The sequence below is a fragment of the Vombatus ursinus genome, unplaced genomic scaffold (assembly GCF_900497805.2).
Source record: "Vombatus ursinus unplaced genomic scaffold, bare-nosed wombat genome assembly UNPS02004996.1, whole genome shotgun sequence".
NCBI classification, from domain to species: domain Eukaryota; kingdom Metazoa; phylum Chordata; class Mammalia; order Diprotodontia; family Vombatidae; genus Vombatus; species Vombatus ursinus.
This window is the reverse complement of record NW_020944774.1, coordinates 1-18,047: the sequence shown is the minus strand read 5'-3', so window position 1 is coordinate 18,047 and position 18,047 is coordinate 1. Positions and strand designations below refer to the sequence as shown.

The window sequence follows — 18,047 nt, the reverse complement described above, 5'->3', positions numbered from 1 at the left end:
ATTGAACTAATCATTATGATCTTTGCTGCATTTAATTTTGTTTCTTCCCTTATGTTTATCCTTATCTCCTACATGCTCATTCTTGTGACCATCCTTAGGATGAACTCTTCTGAGGGCAGACACAAAGCCTTCTCCACCTTTGGCTCTCACCTCACTGGGGCAGTTATATTCTATGGTACACTTATCTTCATCTATCTGCAGCCCCAATCTAGCCATTCCTTTGCTGTAGACAAAATAGCCTCTGTCTTTTACACTCTGGTCATCCCCATGCTCAACCCTTTGATCTACAGTCTCAGGAACAAAGAGGTGAAAGGTGCCTTGAGGAGGCTCTTTAAAAAAATCACATAAACCTTTTTAATGCCCAATGTAGTGTGTAATTCCACAGCATTATTCAAAGCAAGTCAATGTGTGATAGATTTCTTTCAACTTCTCCTTGAATCTTCTTTTATCTTTTAAAAAAATTTCTCTTAATATGCGGAGAATCATTTTTGATTAGTTATTAGTGTTCTTAGTGGTCTACGTTCAATAAATCCTAGTTTAGTGGACCATTTAATTAAAGAGACATATTAGAGAAATAATACAAAATATCCCCACAAAACAATCTATTTTACTATACAAAGTAACTGTTTACAATAGTAAACAGCTTAACTTTGTTTTAGGTTTCCTTACCTGGGAAAATTAATTAAGAAGCATATAGAAAATGCTGGTGCCAGGTACTATTCTATGCATTGGGTCTACATTGATAAATAAAAAAAGATTCATTCTTTTCTTATAGTTTATTATTTTTATAATATAATTATGTATATTTATAATATATGTTATTAACCTTATATTTTATGAAGGAAAACAATATGTACATGACAACAACATTATCCAACAGAGCAGCCAATCTCTTTTGAAATATATCTAATGCCTAAGAAGTTTATCCTTATCACAACCTAAATTTCCCTGTGACTTCCAGTCATTTCCCCTGGTGTTCTCTGTGAAGCAAAGCAATTTGATTCTTTGTAATAACTGTTCAAATTCTTGAAGGAAATTTCCATCTCTTCCTCCAGTTTCAGTCTCAAATTTTTTCTTTCATTTTTGTGCTAGGATGGAAAGACACTGATCTATACAAGGAGTCCTAAAAATCTTAGTCTAGATTTAATTTTCTGAAGCTTAAAGTAAATTCAACTTTGGACTTTCTGTTGAAGAATCTAGGATTAAATAAAAGGTGTATTACTTGTGACTTATGATATTCTGGGCAATAAATTTATCTTTGCTTGCTCCCATTTATCTATAAAACTTGGGAATTTGATGACAGAAGTTTTACGTGCTCTTTCACACAAATTGTATGATGCCATGAACCTTTTTTTTTTTCTTAACAGCATAGAGTCTTCAATGAGTACTCATGTTCTTATTTAAAATTCATTTTAACTCTAAATGTTAAATAAGAAAAGAAAAAAAACAACATTGTCATGTAGACACTAGAAGGTAAGAGAGGATTCAATACAAAACCATTAATTTCCATTTGAGGAAAACCTATATAAGAAATACTACACATTGTTTTAAAAGCTATTCAGCTTTTCTTTGCTTTCTTGTAGGTTTTCATCTTTTTTTTGCTGTGCACTTTTTACTTTATTTTTCCCTACCTTCCACTGCACAACCTGCCTTAAAGAAGGCTACCATTAAACATGGATATATACATACAAATACATAGATGTATACCTACCCATATATATACATATGAACTCATACACATATATGTAACACTGCACTATGCTTATTTCCACTTCTCTTCTCTTACTCTGAATGTGGATAGTATTTTCCCTTTTAAGTCCAAATCTTTCCTTGTGTTTTTCTTTTTTTTTAACTTAATAAATGTATATTGATTTGATTTAATTTGGTCTGTGTGATCTTATTTTTCCTACAGATTGTTGTGACCAAGAACTTTAAGGATTTTAAAGCAGCATAAAGAGCAGAGTAGGAGATTGGGAAGGCACCCAACAATTCATGTCCAAATTTTTCTGAGTTTTACTGTTTTGATATTAAATGAATCATCATCAGCAAGCAGTCAGAGAACACTTTTTGACCACCCTTTCCCTCACTACCACCTCCCTTCTATTACCTCCCTCCCTTTCCTTTCCTCTTTTACCTCCTACTGCCCATTGGGTAAGGTAGATTTATATACTTAACTGATGATGTCCGTCCCTCCTTGAACCAAATCTGATGACAGGAAGGTTCAAATAATGTTCATCTCCTCCCTTCTTTCCCTCTATTGTAATGAGTTTTTGTGCCTTTTCCTGTAACATAATTTACCCTTGTCTGCCTCCTCCTTTCCTTTTCTCCCAGTACATTCCCTTACTGTGATCCGATTAATCCACTTACTTAGATCCATTTAACCCACTTGATCATAATTTTTTTTATCAATACATCAAAGTCAACTTATGCCCACCCACTCTATGCATACTCCTTTAATGTAATAATACAGTTCTCAAGAGTTACAGGAGACATCTTCCCTTGCAGGGATGTAAACATTTTGTGCCTATGAAAAATATGTTTCATTTTGTTTTTTTTCTGTCCCATTTACTTTTTTATGTCTCTTTTGAGTTTTGTATTTGAAGATCAAATTTTCTGTTGAGCTCTGTTTTTTTTTTGGTTTGTTTGTTTTTTTTTTAATCAGGAAGGTTTAGAAGTCCCTTATTTCTTTGAATGTCCTTCTCCTTCCCTGAAAGATTATGTACATTTTCACTGGGTAGTTGATTCTTGGTTGTAATCCAAGATCCTTTCCCGTACAGAATATCGTATTCCACACCCTATGATCTTTTAATGTAGAAGCTGGCAGGTCCTGCATAATCCTGACTGTGGTTCCATGGTATTTAAATTGTTTCTTTCTGGCTGTTTGCAGTATTTTCTCTTTGACCTGGTAATTTTGGAATTGGCTACTATATTCCTTGGCATTTTCAATTTGAAATCTCTTTCAGGAGGTGATCAGTGGATTCTTCCTATGGCTATTTTCCCTCTGGTTCTAGGACCTCAGTGCATTTTTTCCTGATGATGTTCTGAAAGATGCTGTACAGGCTCTTTTTTTTTTCAGCATGATTTTCAGGTATACCAATAATTTCTGAATTGTCTCTCCTGGATCTATTTTCCAAGTCAGTTGTTTTTTACCAATGTGGTACTTTACATTTTCATCTATTTTTGTTTCATTCTTTTGTTTCTATTTGAATGATTCTCACCTTCTCACACAGTCATTAGCTTCCTCTTTCCCAATCCTAATTTTTAACAAATTGTTTTCTTCTATTAGATTTTGTGCCACCTTTTCCATTTTGCCAATTTTACTTTTTAAGTGGTTGTTTTCTTCCATGTACTTTTTTTTTCCATTTGGTCAATTGCATTTTTTAATAACTTGTTTTCTACAGTTAATTTTTGTCCTTCCTTTTCCAAGCTATTGACTCTCTCTTGCATACCTCTCATTTTTTTCCCCATTTTTTATTCTATCTCTCTCATTTGACTTTTAAAATCCTTCTTGAGCTCTTCTAAGAAGGCTTTTTGGGCTTCAGACCAGTTCATATTTGCTTTTGGGGTTCCAGATGTGGGTTTGTTGACATTATTATCTTCTTCAGAATTTCTGCCTTGATCTTCACTATTCCCATAATAAGAATCTATAATATGTTTCTTTTTGCTCATGGTGTTTCCTTATTTCCTGGCCTTTAAAAATATTTAGCATTCCTGCTGAGGTGCAGAGGCCCTGACCCAAGTTTCTTGTGTTGGACACCCAGGGCCTGATTACTGGCTTTGTGTGTTGGGGCCTCAGATGCTGGCAGTTGGAGGCTGTAGAGTTCTGGCAGCTTACCTGATGTTGGGCTGGAATCAGCAACACTGGATCTCTAGGGGTAGGATTGAGTAGTGTGGCTCCTGGAGATTTCCTGCTCACCTAGGCCTTTCCTTTCTTTTGCTTTCTTCAGTTCCTTTCAGATGGATGTTGTAGGGTATTTACTGGCTTGCGGTCCCTTGGAGAGCTGCTTCCCTTAGGTTTGCTGAGGCACTAGCGGGGCTGGTTGCTGTATAATGATAAGGCAACTGGTGATTTCCAAGTTGGTTTCCACTCAGGGTTCCAGGTATTGGTGTTTGCCTAGACCTCCCCCTGGTTTTCAAGATCTCCCCCTGGTATAGCGAGGTGGGGCTTTCTGCTAACTTGCTGGGATGCCTCTGGCTCTGCACTGTTCACCCTCCCCCAGGGCAAGAAGGGTCTTTCCTGTTAATCCCTCAAGCTACCTGGGCTACTGGACTGCTACACCCCATCTTTTTTCTCATTCAGCTATTCCAGGATTTTTCCTGCGGTGATAATTTTCTGGGCTTTCACAGGTTAATAAGGGACCGCAAGAACGACTTGCTTCTTAATCTATCATCTTTCATGTGTTTTTTGAAATCAACTAGTTCATCATTTCATACACCACAACAGTATTCCAACCCACTTACATCCTAAATGAGAGATTATTTATGATTTTTTTTTCTCTCCTTCACTTTTCTGCATTCCTTCTATTCTTGGCTATGTTGCCTTTATTTATACAAGAAAATTGTAATTTAAAATAATAAAAATTACTCCTTTCACACTTCAACAATATTCTTACCTTACAGTTTAAGGTCTGAGACTGCTGAATCTACTTCCTTTATTTTCTTTTTCCTTGGTTTCTTTGAACTCACTGACTTTCTATCTTCCAAATAAACTGTTATTTTTTTCTAACTGATTAAGTTTTTTTTAAATAATTTATTGAGGATGGCATTAAATAGATTAGTTAAATAAATAGATTAGGTAAATAAATTAATCTATTAATAAATAGATTAGATTAAATAAATAAATTACATAGGTAAAATTATCATTTATTTATTACATTGGCTTTATGTACTCATGAACAATATATATTACTTCAACTATTTAGAACTCACATTATTTGAATAAAAATTGTTTTTTTTAAATATTCATGACATTGCTGTGTTGTTGTTGGTGTTTTGGCAGGTATACTCTGAGATTATTTTTTTTTACTGCCTAGTTATTTCAAATGATCTAAAACAATATTGAAAAATATTATTGACAAATTGTGTAGTTTTCTTATTTTCCTCTTTTGGTTAAGTCTATTTTAGCTTTAACCTTGTCTGAGATCACTATTACTATCCTTGCTTTTTGTTACATAATAAATTCTTCTAATAACCTTTATTTTATCTTCCTGTGTATCATCCATTTTTACAGAATTTTCTGAAAGCAACATATTGTTGAATTGAATTTTTTAACCTGGTATACATAGGTAAATTCATATCATTCACATTCTAAGTTATAATTACTTGTACATTTTCCTCCTTTCTATTTTCCCTCACTATCCTTCTAACCTTATTTACCCTACCCCTCCTCACTCTTCTACTTTACTTCTACCTGCTACCTTGTCCTCTCATCACTTTATCTACTTACCGCTCCAAAAATCACCCTCTTTTGCTCCCTCCTGCTCTATCCCCTTACCCTCTTATTTCTTTCTGAATTTGGAAGACTTTTGTACGTACATATATCTCATATATGTAGATATTGATATAGATATAGATAGATATAAAGATATATACATATATACACATACATACACATATATTATATATTAAGTGTGTGTTTGTGTAAAAGTATATATAAAATAAATGGAATAATCTATTTATATATAAATATATACATATATAAGTAATCTATATATGTATATATACACAGATAAATATATATACATACATGCATGCATACATACATATTATATAATATGTACGTGTGTGTGTGTGTCTGTGTTTATTTTTTAACCCATCCAGATTGAGAGTAAGCTCCCATTTTGACCTACCCTCCTTCCACTAGATTCTTCTGTATCATTTTTTCCCTTTTATACTTCTTTTGTATGTGATGATTACTCCTTTTTATCTTTTGCTGCACAATTTTTTTAATAATCATACCATCATACTCAGCTCAATTCAAGACTTTCTTTCAATACCATCATACTCAGCTCAATTCAAGACTTTCAATACACACATATGTATGTGTGTATATATGCATGTATGTTTATACATATGTATATATATACATATTCCTTATAAATAATTGATTGTTATCTATTTAGTGTTGAGCATTAATTTACTGGCAATAACTACAATGAAGAAAAATGTTGTAAAATACATTTATACAGGGTGTCCCTAAAATCTTAATACAAATTTTAGTTTCTAAAACTTAAAATGAAATACGACTTTTGGAACACTCAGTTCCCTCAAAGGATGTGCTTCACACCACAAGTCTGTTCATGGGACTTGCATTATTCTGGGTAATATGTTTGTTGAGTCTGACTTATGCTCATACATAGAATGGGGGATTTTGATAGTACAAACTTTTAGCAGCTTTCCATTTAAAATGTTATGAAGCCATGAAGCTTTAATAAACTTGAAGATTCTCCAGCTTTGTTTGTATTTCTATTGAAAAAAACTCTTAACTTGTAATTCTATTTCCCAATAGTAACTCATCCCAACCTGCCCTCCAGTTCTATGGGTTAACACAGCCTCACACAATAACCTCTCCCAATGGTATCCCTACAATGGCAAAGTAATCTTAGGGGAGGTTTTGTTTTGTTTTGTTGTGTCTTAATTTGCTGTTTCCTCTTAAAATTTTTGGAGTTGTGAGAATAATATTAAAGTGCTTTCATTATACTCATTTTAAGACAGGTCCCAGAAGAAGAGTTTAAGTATAACACCTGAGATTTATAAATATTCCTTCACTGAAGATTCACAGCAACCTTCTGACATGGGTATCATAGATATTTTCACCCCATTTTACAGATAAAAAAAATTGAACTTCAACAAATTAAATGAAATCATCAAGCCTATAAAAGTTGGGCACAAGGATGGAATCACATCTTCCTGATTATAAATTCTACACTCTATATTTAATATACTATAATAAGTTGCTTCTTAAATCAGGGACATATACTGACTCATTGTAATTGTAATAATTATTATGAACACACAACATTTATCATCATCCATGTTTGACTTTTCTTCTTCCTCTTCATCTTTATGATTTTCATCATCACCATCATCATCACCATCACCATCATCATCATCATCATCATCACCACCATCATCATCAAATACACATTTCCCTAACAATTACTTTTAAGTTCATCTACTTGATGAGACACTGTGGGCCACACACAAAAATACTGAGCACTGTGTCGTATCATATTTAATGTATAAGAGAATGTCATAGTGAAAATGAATAGGAAGTGAAGGTACTCCTGGGAAGCATTAGGATCTAGAATCAGTCAAAGAGAAATCAAAAGCATATATATGTATGTATGTATGTACGTATATACATATGTATATATGTTTATAATGTATATGTATGCATATATAAGTATACATGTGCATGTATATGTATGTGTGTGTATATGCATATGTGTATGCATGCATATAAGTATATATCTATGTGCATACATATATGTATATATATATATATTTGAAAGTCTACATTAAGTCAATAATTGATTAAAATATATAGTAAGTACCTACTTTGTGCCAAGCACTCTGCAAATGCTGGGGATAAAAACAAAAAAAGTCTCCATCCACAAGGAGATACCAATCTAACGGAGGAGATAATATGAAAAAAATACGTACAAAGCAAGCTGCATATAAGATGAATAAGAAATAATTATCAGAAAGTAACTACTTCAGGAAAGGGAGCATTGGTGAGAGAATGACCAGAGCTGAGACATGGAGTGTTTTGATTGTGAATGAGCTGGTTGCTCAGTGTCATTGCTTAAAGTGTGAGAAGAAATATAGCTTAAAAAGGCTGGAAAAGAAGACCAAGGTTAGGATATGAAAGGCTTCAGAGATTCTAGATTCAAATAATACTGATAAAAGGAAAGACTGGTACCTGGAAATGATATTGAGATCCCTAAATAAATTTAGATGAATTAATGAAACTAAAATCATGAAATGTATACTCTATACAAAATGCTAATCTAAGCATTTGGGACGCCAACAGAAATGGAAGACATCTCACACTCTCAAGGAGCTCATATATTAATAGTTGGAGCCAATACATAAATAGTGTTTCAGCTCCAAGTCAAATAGAAAGAGCTCGTCAAACATGCAATTAACAAGAACCACACTGTAATAAGGATTGGACAGACAAAGACAAAAATAAACAAATGAATGAATATAAACTGGAAAGAATGAAGAAAAAGGATGTGATCTTCTGTGCCAGAGCCAGTTTTTGAAGTTAGACATTAATGATTCTAAAGCTAGCCTTGCATCCACTATGCAACACTCATCATATGACTTTCTTTCATGCCCAATTATAGGTGTCAAATATTTGAGATGGAGAGAAGATACTGTTTTCCTAAAGATGCTACATGTTCCCTGAATAAGGTTCAACAAGAATGGGCATACTGCGCATGACCAGTAAATGTGTGTGCATGATGACAATATTATTAGACTGATCACCTAATGAAATTATTAGATTGATCATTGATCACTTCAAAAAGGTTGCATTAGGTATTAGTGCAACTATTCCATATGCACAATGCATACACTCTGAAACAAATTGAAGTAATTATTAAAGTAAATAATGTACAAATTGGTAAAATGAGTAATTTTCATTATTATTGGAAGGGTCTGAATGGACTGCATATTTTTTCCTTAAAAGGAGTGCTAAGCATCTATATATTGGTAAGTATTAATTCACTAGTAGGACTGCAATTAAGAAAAATGGGTATACTAACTCATGGTTCAAGCAGTTGTGACCTGGTCTAGTCACTGGAGAAAAAATGAGAACTATGCTATTATAAGATAAGGCCTGGTGATCTTGACATCGTCATGGAAGCCTCCCTTTATGAGAGGTAGGTTATAGAATCCAGCCATGGAAAAGTACTGGAAATTATATTTTTAAGGTTATTACAACTGTATGCCTAAAAATAATAGCTGACCAACCACCAGTTTTTCTGCAACTGTGTACTTTAACAATGCACTATGTGCTCTAAATCTCGATGTACATATTGGCCAGGTAACCTAGCATTCAGAAGGATATTTTTGGAGCATGCCATGGGGTAATAAACACAAGAAGACAGCTTTCCCAGTTAATTTGACTCATGTCTCTTTGCTCCCCACCACATCATCACTGCTACAAGAGTTTTCCTCTGTGCTAATGTGTATTTTTAAATTGTCCTAAGGGTCTCCTTCTTTCTTTCTTCTCTATTCCCCGTCCCAATCTTCCCAATCACATTTCAATAAAATCTTGCATTAAATTGCCCTCACTTATATATAATTCTTGATAATCCCATGCCTTCCAAGGACAGACTATCTCATGTAATAGGACTGTCACAGAAACACATGCCCAAAATAAACTAAAAAGTGTGAATGTCTAATGATAATAGAGATTATTTCAGAAAAATCCAGGGAAGATGTATATGAAATCATGGAAATTGACTCAGGAAGTACCTGGAAAACATTGTACACAGTAACAGCAATATAGGAAATGACAATGAACTGTTAAAGACTAGCTATTCTGATCAATAAAATAATTGATGACAATTCCTGTGGTTTCATGCTGAAAAACATTATCCACCTCCAGAGAGAGAACTGATGAAACCTGAGTGAATATGGAAGAATAATCTTTTTTTATTTATTTGTCTTCCTTTTTATGATTTTTGGTGACATGGAAAATGTTAAACTTTTTTTTGCCTAACTTTACATGTACAATGGGTATTATATATTTTAATTTTTTTCAATGTTTGGGTTAGGGATTTACAGGGAGAAAGAGAAGTTTGAACTGAATATAAAAAGGTTGCAAAAATTTTTAAAAAATAAACATATGATATTCTTTCAGAAAAGATAGAGTCATTAAGAAAGAAAATATACAAGCACTTATACAGTGGCTATTATAGGGCAGCCATACAAATAGTCTTTAAAACAATCTGACTGGGAAGTGCAATTATTTCTTTTTGAAAGCTTGAGAAACTGAGGCAGACAAAGATTAAGATACATGACAAGGGTCACACTGACCTTAAGCCTCTGAAATAACTTTTGAACTTAGATGTTTCTGACTCTAGGCACAGAAACAAATTCACTGGATTACTTAGCTATCTGATAGAAATTCCATTTGATTTTCACAAAAATCCTGGCATGTTGATATTCTTATTAACCCTATATTACCGGAAAACAAAAACTGGCAGAAATATGTTATGTTACTTGCCAAAAGTCAAAGAGCTAGTGTATGAGGGTAGATTAGAAATTATTTCTTCCTAACTGCAGGTCTAGTTCTCTATCCACTGGGCCACCTAGTTCCTTCTAAAAGACCTTGTAATTCTCTAAAGACAATCCAATCTGCTCATCTACCCCATGTTGTTTTTGGTGGCCAACCCTAAGTCCATTCGTACCCATCTGTCCTAGAGATGCATCCAAAAAGGCAAACTTTCCATTTTTCCCATTCAACTTTATGTTATGTTCTAGATACTAGGTGATCTTCATCTACTTGGATTATAGTGTGTGCGTGGTTAAAAATTAACTGTTCTTGGCCACAGTTCTACTGCAGAAATCTGTAGTTTCCCTGGGTGTGATGCAACTATGGTATATCAGGCACAAACAGAAGCCTGGAACATAATAAATGTTTCATGAAATTACCTAGACCAGTAAACTTTGTCACTTATTGTCTGGGCACTTTCCATGACACAATCATAAAAATTTAATTAAACATCTCCAGTGCTTTTGGGATGTGGCCTCATGGGGACAGAAGAAACCATAAAATCTGACTCTAGTAGCTGGCAATACGGATTACATGAACAAACTAGAGAAGATTCTACATTCCAGATAAGCAGGTAACAGTATTCAGTGTTTGTGAACTTCCAGGACAGTAGATGTTAAAAATATGGAGTCCAAAAATTTCAATTCAAAAGCCAATAAGTATGCCCATTTTGGGGGTGAAGAGAAGAATTTTGTAGCCTTGGCCTGAATTTGATCACATTGAAATGGCAGAAAATCTTTCTGGGAAGGTCATCAAATGACAGTTCCTAACTCTAACAGTTGTCACAAAAACTTTTCTGAAATTCAAAAAATCAAATAATATTTGTCAAGGGATATTGATCACTCAAATATATGGGATCAGTGTTCTTAAAGTTCAATGCTATGTAACTGAACATCATCTGAACAACAAGATGCGTTTTAAAAAGTCTTTTCTGTCCTTTCGAATAAGATATATTAAAAACACCAAAATTGTTAGCCTAGTTCACCTTAATAACCCAGGTGGAAAAATATTTTCTCTCTGATGAGGCAAAGAGAAGGGGGACTACAGAGTCAGCATTTATGTGGGGTCTCCCGGGGTGTCATATAATTAATGACTATATGAGATAAACACTGCAATAGAACCTTAATGTCTACTGTTAATAGTCTGGGGCACTCCTAAAAAGAAAATTCCATTTCTTGGCATTGGCCATCACTTTCCAACTGATAGTAGTAGACAATGACTAAACAACCAGGAGATTACCTGACCAGAACAGGATTTTTGGGAAAAGTGTTGGATATGTTATTTATCTCATCTCTACTTACTTGCGAAGCAAACTAGAGAACTACTTCACCTCTGTTCCTCTATAAGATAATCTTATATACTCTGTACTACATCAGTATCCCATTAGAATCTTTTGGCCTATTGACTAGAGAAAATGAAAAATTATCTGCAATGTTGTGCTGTCCCATCATTTTTTTTATTTATTTAGTATTTTATTTTTTCCTCATTACATATGAAATCAATTTTCCATATTTGTTCATAAAACTTTTAGTTCAAAAATCTCTCTTCCTCCTTCACCTCCCCCTCATTGTTAAGGCAAGCAATTTGTATAGGTTTTGAATGGATAGTCATGCAAAACATTTCAACGATAGTCATGAAAACATAGAAAAAAAAAGTGGACAAAAAATAACTCAAGAAAAATAAAGAAAGCAAAAACAAAGTATGCTTCAAGTTGTATTCAGACACCATCAGTTCTCTCTCTGCAGGGATGGATAACATTTTTCATCATAAGTTCTTCATAATTGTCTTGGATCATTGTATTGCTAAGAAGTCATTAACAGCTGACCATCACAGAATATTGCTGTTACTTTGTACACAGTACATTTCATTTTGCATCAGCTCATGTAAGTCTTTCTAGGTTTTTCAGAGAGCATCCTTCTCATCATTTCTTATAGCAAAATAGTATTCCATCACAATCACATACCGCAGTTTGTGCAGCCATTCCTCTATTGATGTGCATCCCCTCAATTTGCAATTCTTTGTTATCAGAAAAGAGCTGCTATAAATAATTTTGAACATATAAGTCCTCTTCCTTTTTTTTTAATTTCTTTTGGGAGATAAAAGACTTAGAATGTTATAGCTGAGTTAAAGAGTATGCATGGTTTTATAACCCTTTAGGCATAGTTTCAAATTGTTCTATAGATTGGTTGAATCACCAATTGACTGCACAACAGTATATTAATGTTTTCTTTTTCCCATATCCTCACCACCATTTGTTATATTTTCCTTTTTTCTACTATTAGTCTAAATAATAGCAATGAGGTAGTATCTCAGAATTGTTTTGATTTGCATTTCTCAAATCAATAGTGGGTTAGAGAATTTTTTTCAATATGACTTTAGATAGTTTTAATTACTTTGTCTGAAAACTTCATATATTTTGATCATTTAGCAAATGGAAAATGGTTCATTTTTTTTAACAAATTAAACTAATTTCTCTACATGTGTGAGAAATGAGGCCTTTATCAGACAAACTGACTTCAAACTTTTTTTAATAACTGTTTCTATTGATAATCGCATTTCCTTCCATCCCATTCCCCTCCCTGTTTAATCTATGCTCTCTCTCCTTTCTCCCTGTCCTTCTTCCAAAGTGTTTTGCTTCTGGCTATGCCTCCCTCAGCCTACTCACTCTCCTATCACCCTTGACCATGTCTTAGTCCATTCCCTTCCTTCTTTCCTTTAGGGTAAGAGAGATTTCTATACCCAATGGAGAGTGGATGTTATTCCCTCTTTGAGATAATTCTGATGATAGCAAGCTTCACTCACTCAGCCCCCCACATCCGTCTTCTTTCCCTCCACCAAAAAATCTTTTACTAGTTTTATGTGAGATAATTTATCCCATTCTACTCTCCCTTTCCCTTTCACCCAGTACATTCCTCCCTAACCCTTTAATATTACATTTTTAGAAATCAACCCTCCATATTCAACTCACACCTTTCTCCTCAGTCTATATATACTTCTATCTGTCCTAATAATGCAAAAGTACTTATGAGTTACAAGGATCATCTTCCCATGTAGAAATGTAAACAGTTTAACTTTAGTAAATTCTTTATAATTTCCCTTTTGTTTGTTCTTTTTGTTTTTTTTTTATGCTTCTCTTGAATCTCGAATATGACAGTCATTTTTTTTTCTTCAGCTCCAGTCTTTTGATCAAAATTGCGCAAAAGCCCCCTGTTTCATTAAATATCCAGTTTGCACTTGAAGGGTTATACTCACTTTTGCTGTGTAGGAAATTGTAATCCTAAATTCTTTGACCTCCACATCTGCTCATCTTAACCCTAAACCTAACCCTAACCTACCCTAACCCTAACCCTAACCACATTTCTAACCATTAACTGCCTAGTTGTCTGTGCAAACAGTAGTCAAAAAAGGCTTCTTTCTTTTCTTTTCAGATTATGCTCCTTGGATGGAAGAGATGATCAATCTAAATGAAACACCAGCGAACCAGGTGACTGAATTTATTCTTATGGGCATCACAATACATCCTGAGCTGAAGGGCCCCCTCTTTGTTGTCTTTTTCCTCAACTACATGGCCATAGTGGTGGGAAACTTGGGTCTGATCATCCTGACCAGTGTTGATTCCCATCTTCAAACACCCATGTACTTTTTCCTCAAGCATCTGGCATTTGTTGATCTTGGCTATTCCACAGCTATTGGGCCAAAAATGCTAGTTGGATTGATGGAAGAGAAAAATATCATTTCTAATAGTGAATGTGCAATGCAACTAGTTTTTGTGGTGACATTTATTTCCAGTGAAATTTTTATCCTTTCAGCCATGGCCTATGACCGCTATGTCGCTATCTGTAAGCCCCTCCTCTATATGGTCATAATGTCAGACATGGTATCTTGGCTTTTGGTGGCTATCTCATACCTCTATAGTATCATGGTATCCCTACTGATCACAATAAAGATTTTTAAGTCATCTTTCTGTAAATCAAATGTTATAAGACACTTCTACTGTGACAGTCTCCCCCTATTGTCCATTATATGCTCAGACACAAGTGACATTGAACGAATAATTATGACCTTTACTGCATTTGATTTGACTTCTTCCCTCTTGATTATCCTTATCTCTTACATGTTCATTCTTATGACTATCCTCAGGATAAACTCTTCTGAGGGCAGGCACAAAGCCTTCTCTACCTGTGGCTCTCACCTCACAGGGCTGATTATATTCTATGGGACACTTCTCTTCATGTACTTGCAGCCCCAGTCTAGACATTCCTTTGACAAAGACAAAATGGCCTCTGTGTTTTACACTCTGGTCATCCCCATGCTCAACCCTTTGATCTACAGCTTGAGGAACAAGGTAGTGAGAGGTGCCTTGAGGAGACTCTTTAAAAAAATCATGTAAACTTTCACTTTTAGGCTCAATGTAGTTTATGATTCCATTGCATTATTAGAACAAGTAAATATGTATTAGATTTCTTTCAACTTTTTCCTCATTCTTCTCTTGCCTTTTAGAGAAAAAAAAATATCTTAATATGCTTTCAGAGGATGATCTTTGGTTAGTTCTTAGTGTTTTATTTCAGGATCAACCTACATAAATCTTAGTTTAGTGGATCACTTAATTAAAGGGACCTATTAGAGAATTAATACAAAACATATCTATAAAACTATTTCTTTGCATACTATAATAATAAGCTAACCTAACTTCATTTGAAGTTTCCCTTTCTGGGAAAATAAATTAAAAAACATTTCCAAAATCTTGGTGCCAGGTACTATTTTAGTCACTGGGCTTACAGGTAGAAATGAAAATAAAAATAAAGAAAAATAAGTAAAAAATAAACGGTTCCTGCATAGGTGAACTTACATTTTAATAAGGAAAACAGTACGTACATCAGAGTCACTCTCCAACAGAGTAGCCAGTCTCCTTTTCAATATTTTTTATTGTTAAGAAATTAATCCTTATTACAACCTAAATTTCCTGTCTATGACTTCTCATCATACCTCCTTCTCTTCTCTGTGAAGTAGAACAAGTTGGTTCCTTCTTTATAATAATTATTCACATTAGCAAAGAAAATCTCCATTTTTTCCTTGAGCTTCAGTTCCAGATTATTTTTTTTTCATTTTTGTGCTAACATGGAAAGAATACTGGGTTATATAGGTCCATAATATCAAGGGAATTAATGAAAAGAAATGCAAGGGAAAGTGACCTAGCTGTACCAGATATTAAATTGTATTACAAAGCTACAATCATCAAAACTAACTGGTACTGGCTAAGAAATGATGGATTAGGGGAATATGACTGTATTAGTGACTATAGTAATCTACCATTTGATAAATCCAAAGACTTCTCTTTCTGGGATAAGAACTCACTATTTGATAAAAACTACTGGGAAAACTCAACAAAAGTAAGGCAGAAACTAGGCATAGACCAACATCTTACAATCTATACCAAGATAAAGTCAAAATGGGTATATGATTTAGATATAAAGGCTGATACCATAAGCAAACTAGGAGAACAAGGACTCTTTTGTCACATCTATGGAGAAGGGAAGAATTTATGACCAAAGAAGAGATAGCAAACATTATGAAATGCAAAATGGATGATTTGGATTACATTACAGTAAATTGAAAGGTTTTTGCACAAAGGAAGCCCATACAACTAAGATTAGAAGGACTGTAGAAAGCTGGGAAATTATATATATATATATATATATATATGTATATATATATATATAATCTTTATTTACAGCTAGCATCTCTGATAAATGCCTCATTTATAAAGTGTAAGGAGAACGGAGTCAAATTTATAAGAATACAAGTCATTCCCTAATTGATAAATGGTCAAAGGATATGAATAGGCAGCTTTCTGATGAAGAAATTAAAGCTCTCTATAGTCATATAAAATGCTCTAAATCATTGTCGATTAGAGAAATGCAAATCAAAACAACTCTGAGGTACCATACCACACTTAGCAGAGTGGTTAACATGACAAAATGGGGAAATGATAAATATTGGAGAAGATGGGGGAAAATTGGAACACTAATGCATTGTTGGTGGAGTTAAGAACTGATGCAACCATTTTGGAAAGCAATTAAGAATGATGCCCAAAGGGCTATAAAACTATGCATACCCTTTGACCAAGTCTATATCCCAAAGAGACCATAAAAAAGGGAAAAGGATCAACATGTACAAAAATATTTATGCCAGCTCTTTTTGTGGTTGCCAAGAATTAAAAGTTGAGGGGATGCCCATCAATTGGGGGATGGCTGAACAAGTTGTGGTATATGAATGTAATGGAATACCATTGTGCTATAAGAGAAGATGAACATGTGGAATTTAGAAAAACCCAGAAATTCTTAGATGAACTGATGCTGAGGAAAGAGAACATTATACACAGTAACAGACTTATTGTGTAATGACTAACTTTCCTAGACTTGGATCTGCTTAGCAATGCAAAATCTAAGACAACTCCAAAAACAAAACTCATGATGGAAAATGCTCCCCACATCCAGACAAACTACTATGCATCTGATTGCTGATTGAAGCATACTATGTACTCTCTCTTTTTTGTTTTGTTTTGTTTCATTTCTTCTTTCTCATAGCTCCTCCCATTGGTATTAATTCTTCTTTACGACATGAATAATGTGAAAATGTGTTTAATATGAATGTATATGTAGAGCCTATATCAGATTGCATATAATTACCTGGCCAACCACTGGTTTTTCTTTCCTCTCTGCAGCTGTGTACTCGCACAGTCTACAATGTGCTCTAAAACTTGGTATGCATATTGGCCAGCTGTAGATGGCTACCAAAATCAGGGAGTATCACCTTTAGAAGGACATTTTGGAACATAGCACGCACTTCAGGGGGTAATAAGACTTTCTACAGAAGAAAACTTTCCTCAATAATTTGACTCATTCTCTCTGTGCCCCAACACATCACCACTATTACATGAGTTTTACTCTATGTACATGTATATTTTTCATTTCATTTTGCTTTTTGTTGTTTTTTTTCCTAGGCAATGGGGTTAGGTGACTTGTCCAGAGTCACACAGTTACTAAGTGCTATGTGTCTGAGGTTGGATTTGAACTCAGGTCCTCCTGATTCTAGGGCTGGTGCTCTATCCACTGTGCCACCTAGCTGCCCCACTTGATGTATATTTTTCAATTGTATTAAGGATTTCCTTATTCTCTTCTTTCCTACCTATTCCCTGTCCCAATCTTCTCAATCATGTTTCTTATGAAATCATTAGCTTGAATTTGCTCCGTTCTCATTTTTAAGGAAGTATTTTCTTCAGTGAGCTTTTGAAATTCCTTTCCTGGCCTATGCTCTGGTCTATGAGTGACCACAAGCACTCTTTTCTGCCTTGGAACTGTGAGGAGGATTCCCTCTCCCCTGCCACCACAAATTTCATGCCAGCGCTACTTTTCTCACCAAAACCACCACCCAGAACTGTGACCCAGGTCCAAGCATGGACAAAACAAGAGAATCCTGCCTCAGCACCAGCAAACAGCTCCTTGCAATCCTCCATTTGACCAGCCACTCGATTCTTCCTCAGTCTGTGGGTCAAGAGCTCCAGAAATAGCCACCACCCTGGGGTTGCACCAATATTTGAGTCTGACCAAGCTCCTTTTTCACCGTAGTCAGATAAACATTTCCTATTGACTCTCTAAGTTGTTTTTGGTTTTTGTGGGTTGAGAAGTTTGGAATCCACCACACCTCCCCTTGATTCAATCCCCTGAGAACTGCCCTCAGTTCACTGAGGCCCTCT

General features: G+C 34.6%; 2 protein-coding genes across 2 annotated transcripts in view; both read left to right on the top strand.

Moving 5' to 3' along the window:
- LOC114028735 (olfactory receptor 8K3-like) overlaps nucleotides 1-6,747 on the top strand; it is a 7,794-nt gene extending 1,047 nt beyond the window's left edge. The window contains exons 2-4 of the mRNA XM_027843012.1: nucleotides 1-337; nucleotides 6,628-6,668; nucleotides 6,715-6,747. Coding sequence (XP_027698813.1) covers nucleotides 1-337; nucleotides 6,628-6,668; nucleotides 6,715-6,747 — 411 coding nt within the window. The remainder of the gene's footprint in view (nucleotides 338-6,627; nucleotides 6,669-6,714) is intronic.
- A 6,986-nt stretch (nucleotides 6,748-13,733) lies between these two features.
- On the top strand, nucleotides 13,734-14,681 carry LOC114028798 (olfactory receptor 8K3-like). Its single transcript, XM_027843092.1, has one exon. It carries the CDS (start codon nucleotides 13,734-13,736, stop codon nucleotides 14,679-14,681), a length of 948 nt encoding a protein of 315 aa, XP_027698893.1.
- The last annotated feature ends 3,366 nt before the right edge of the window (nucleotides 14,682-18,047 follow it).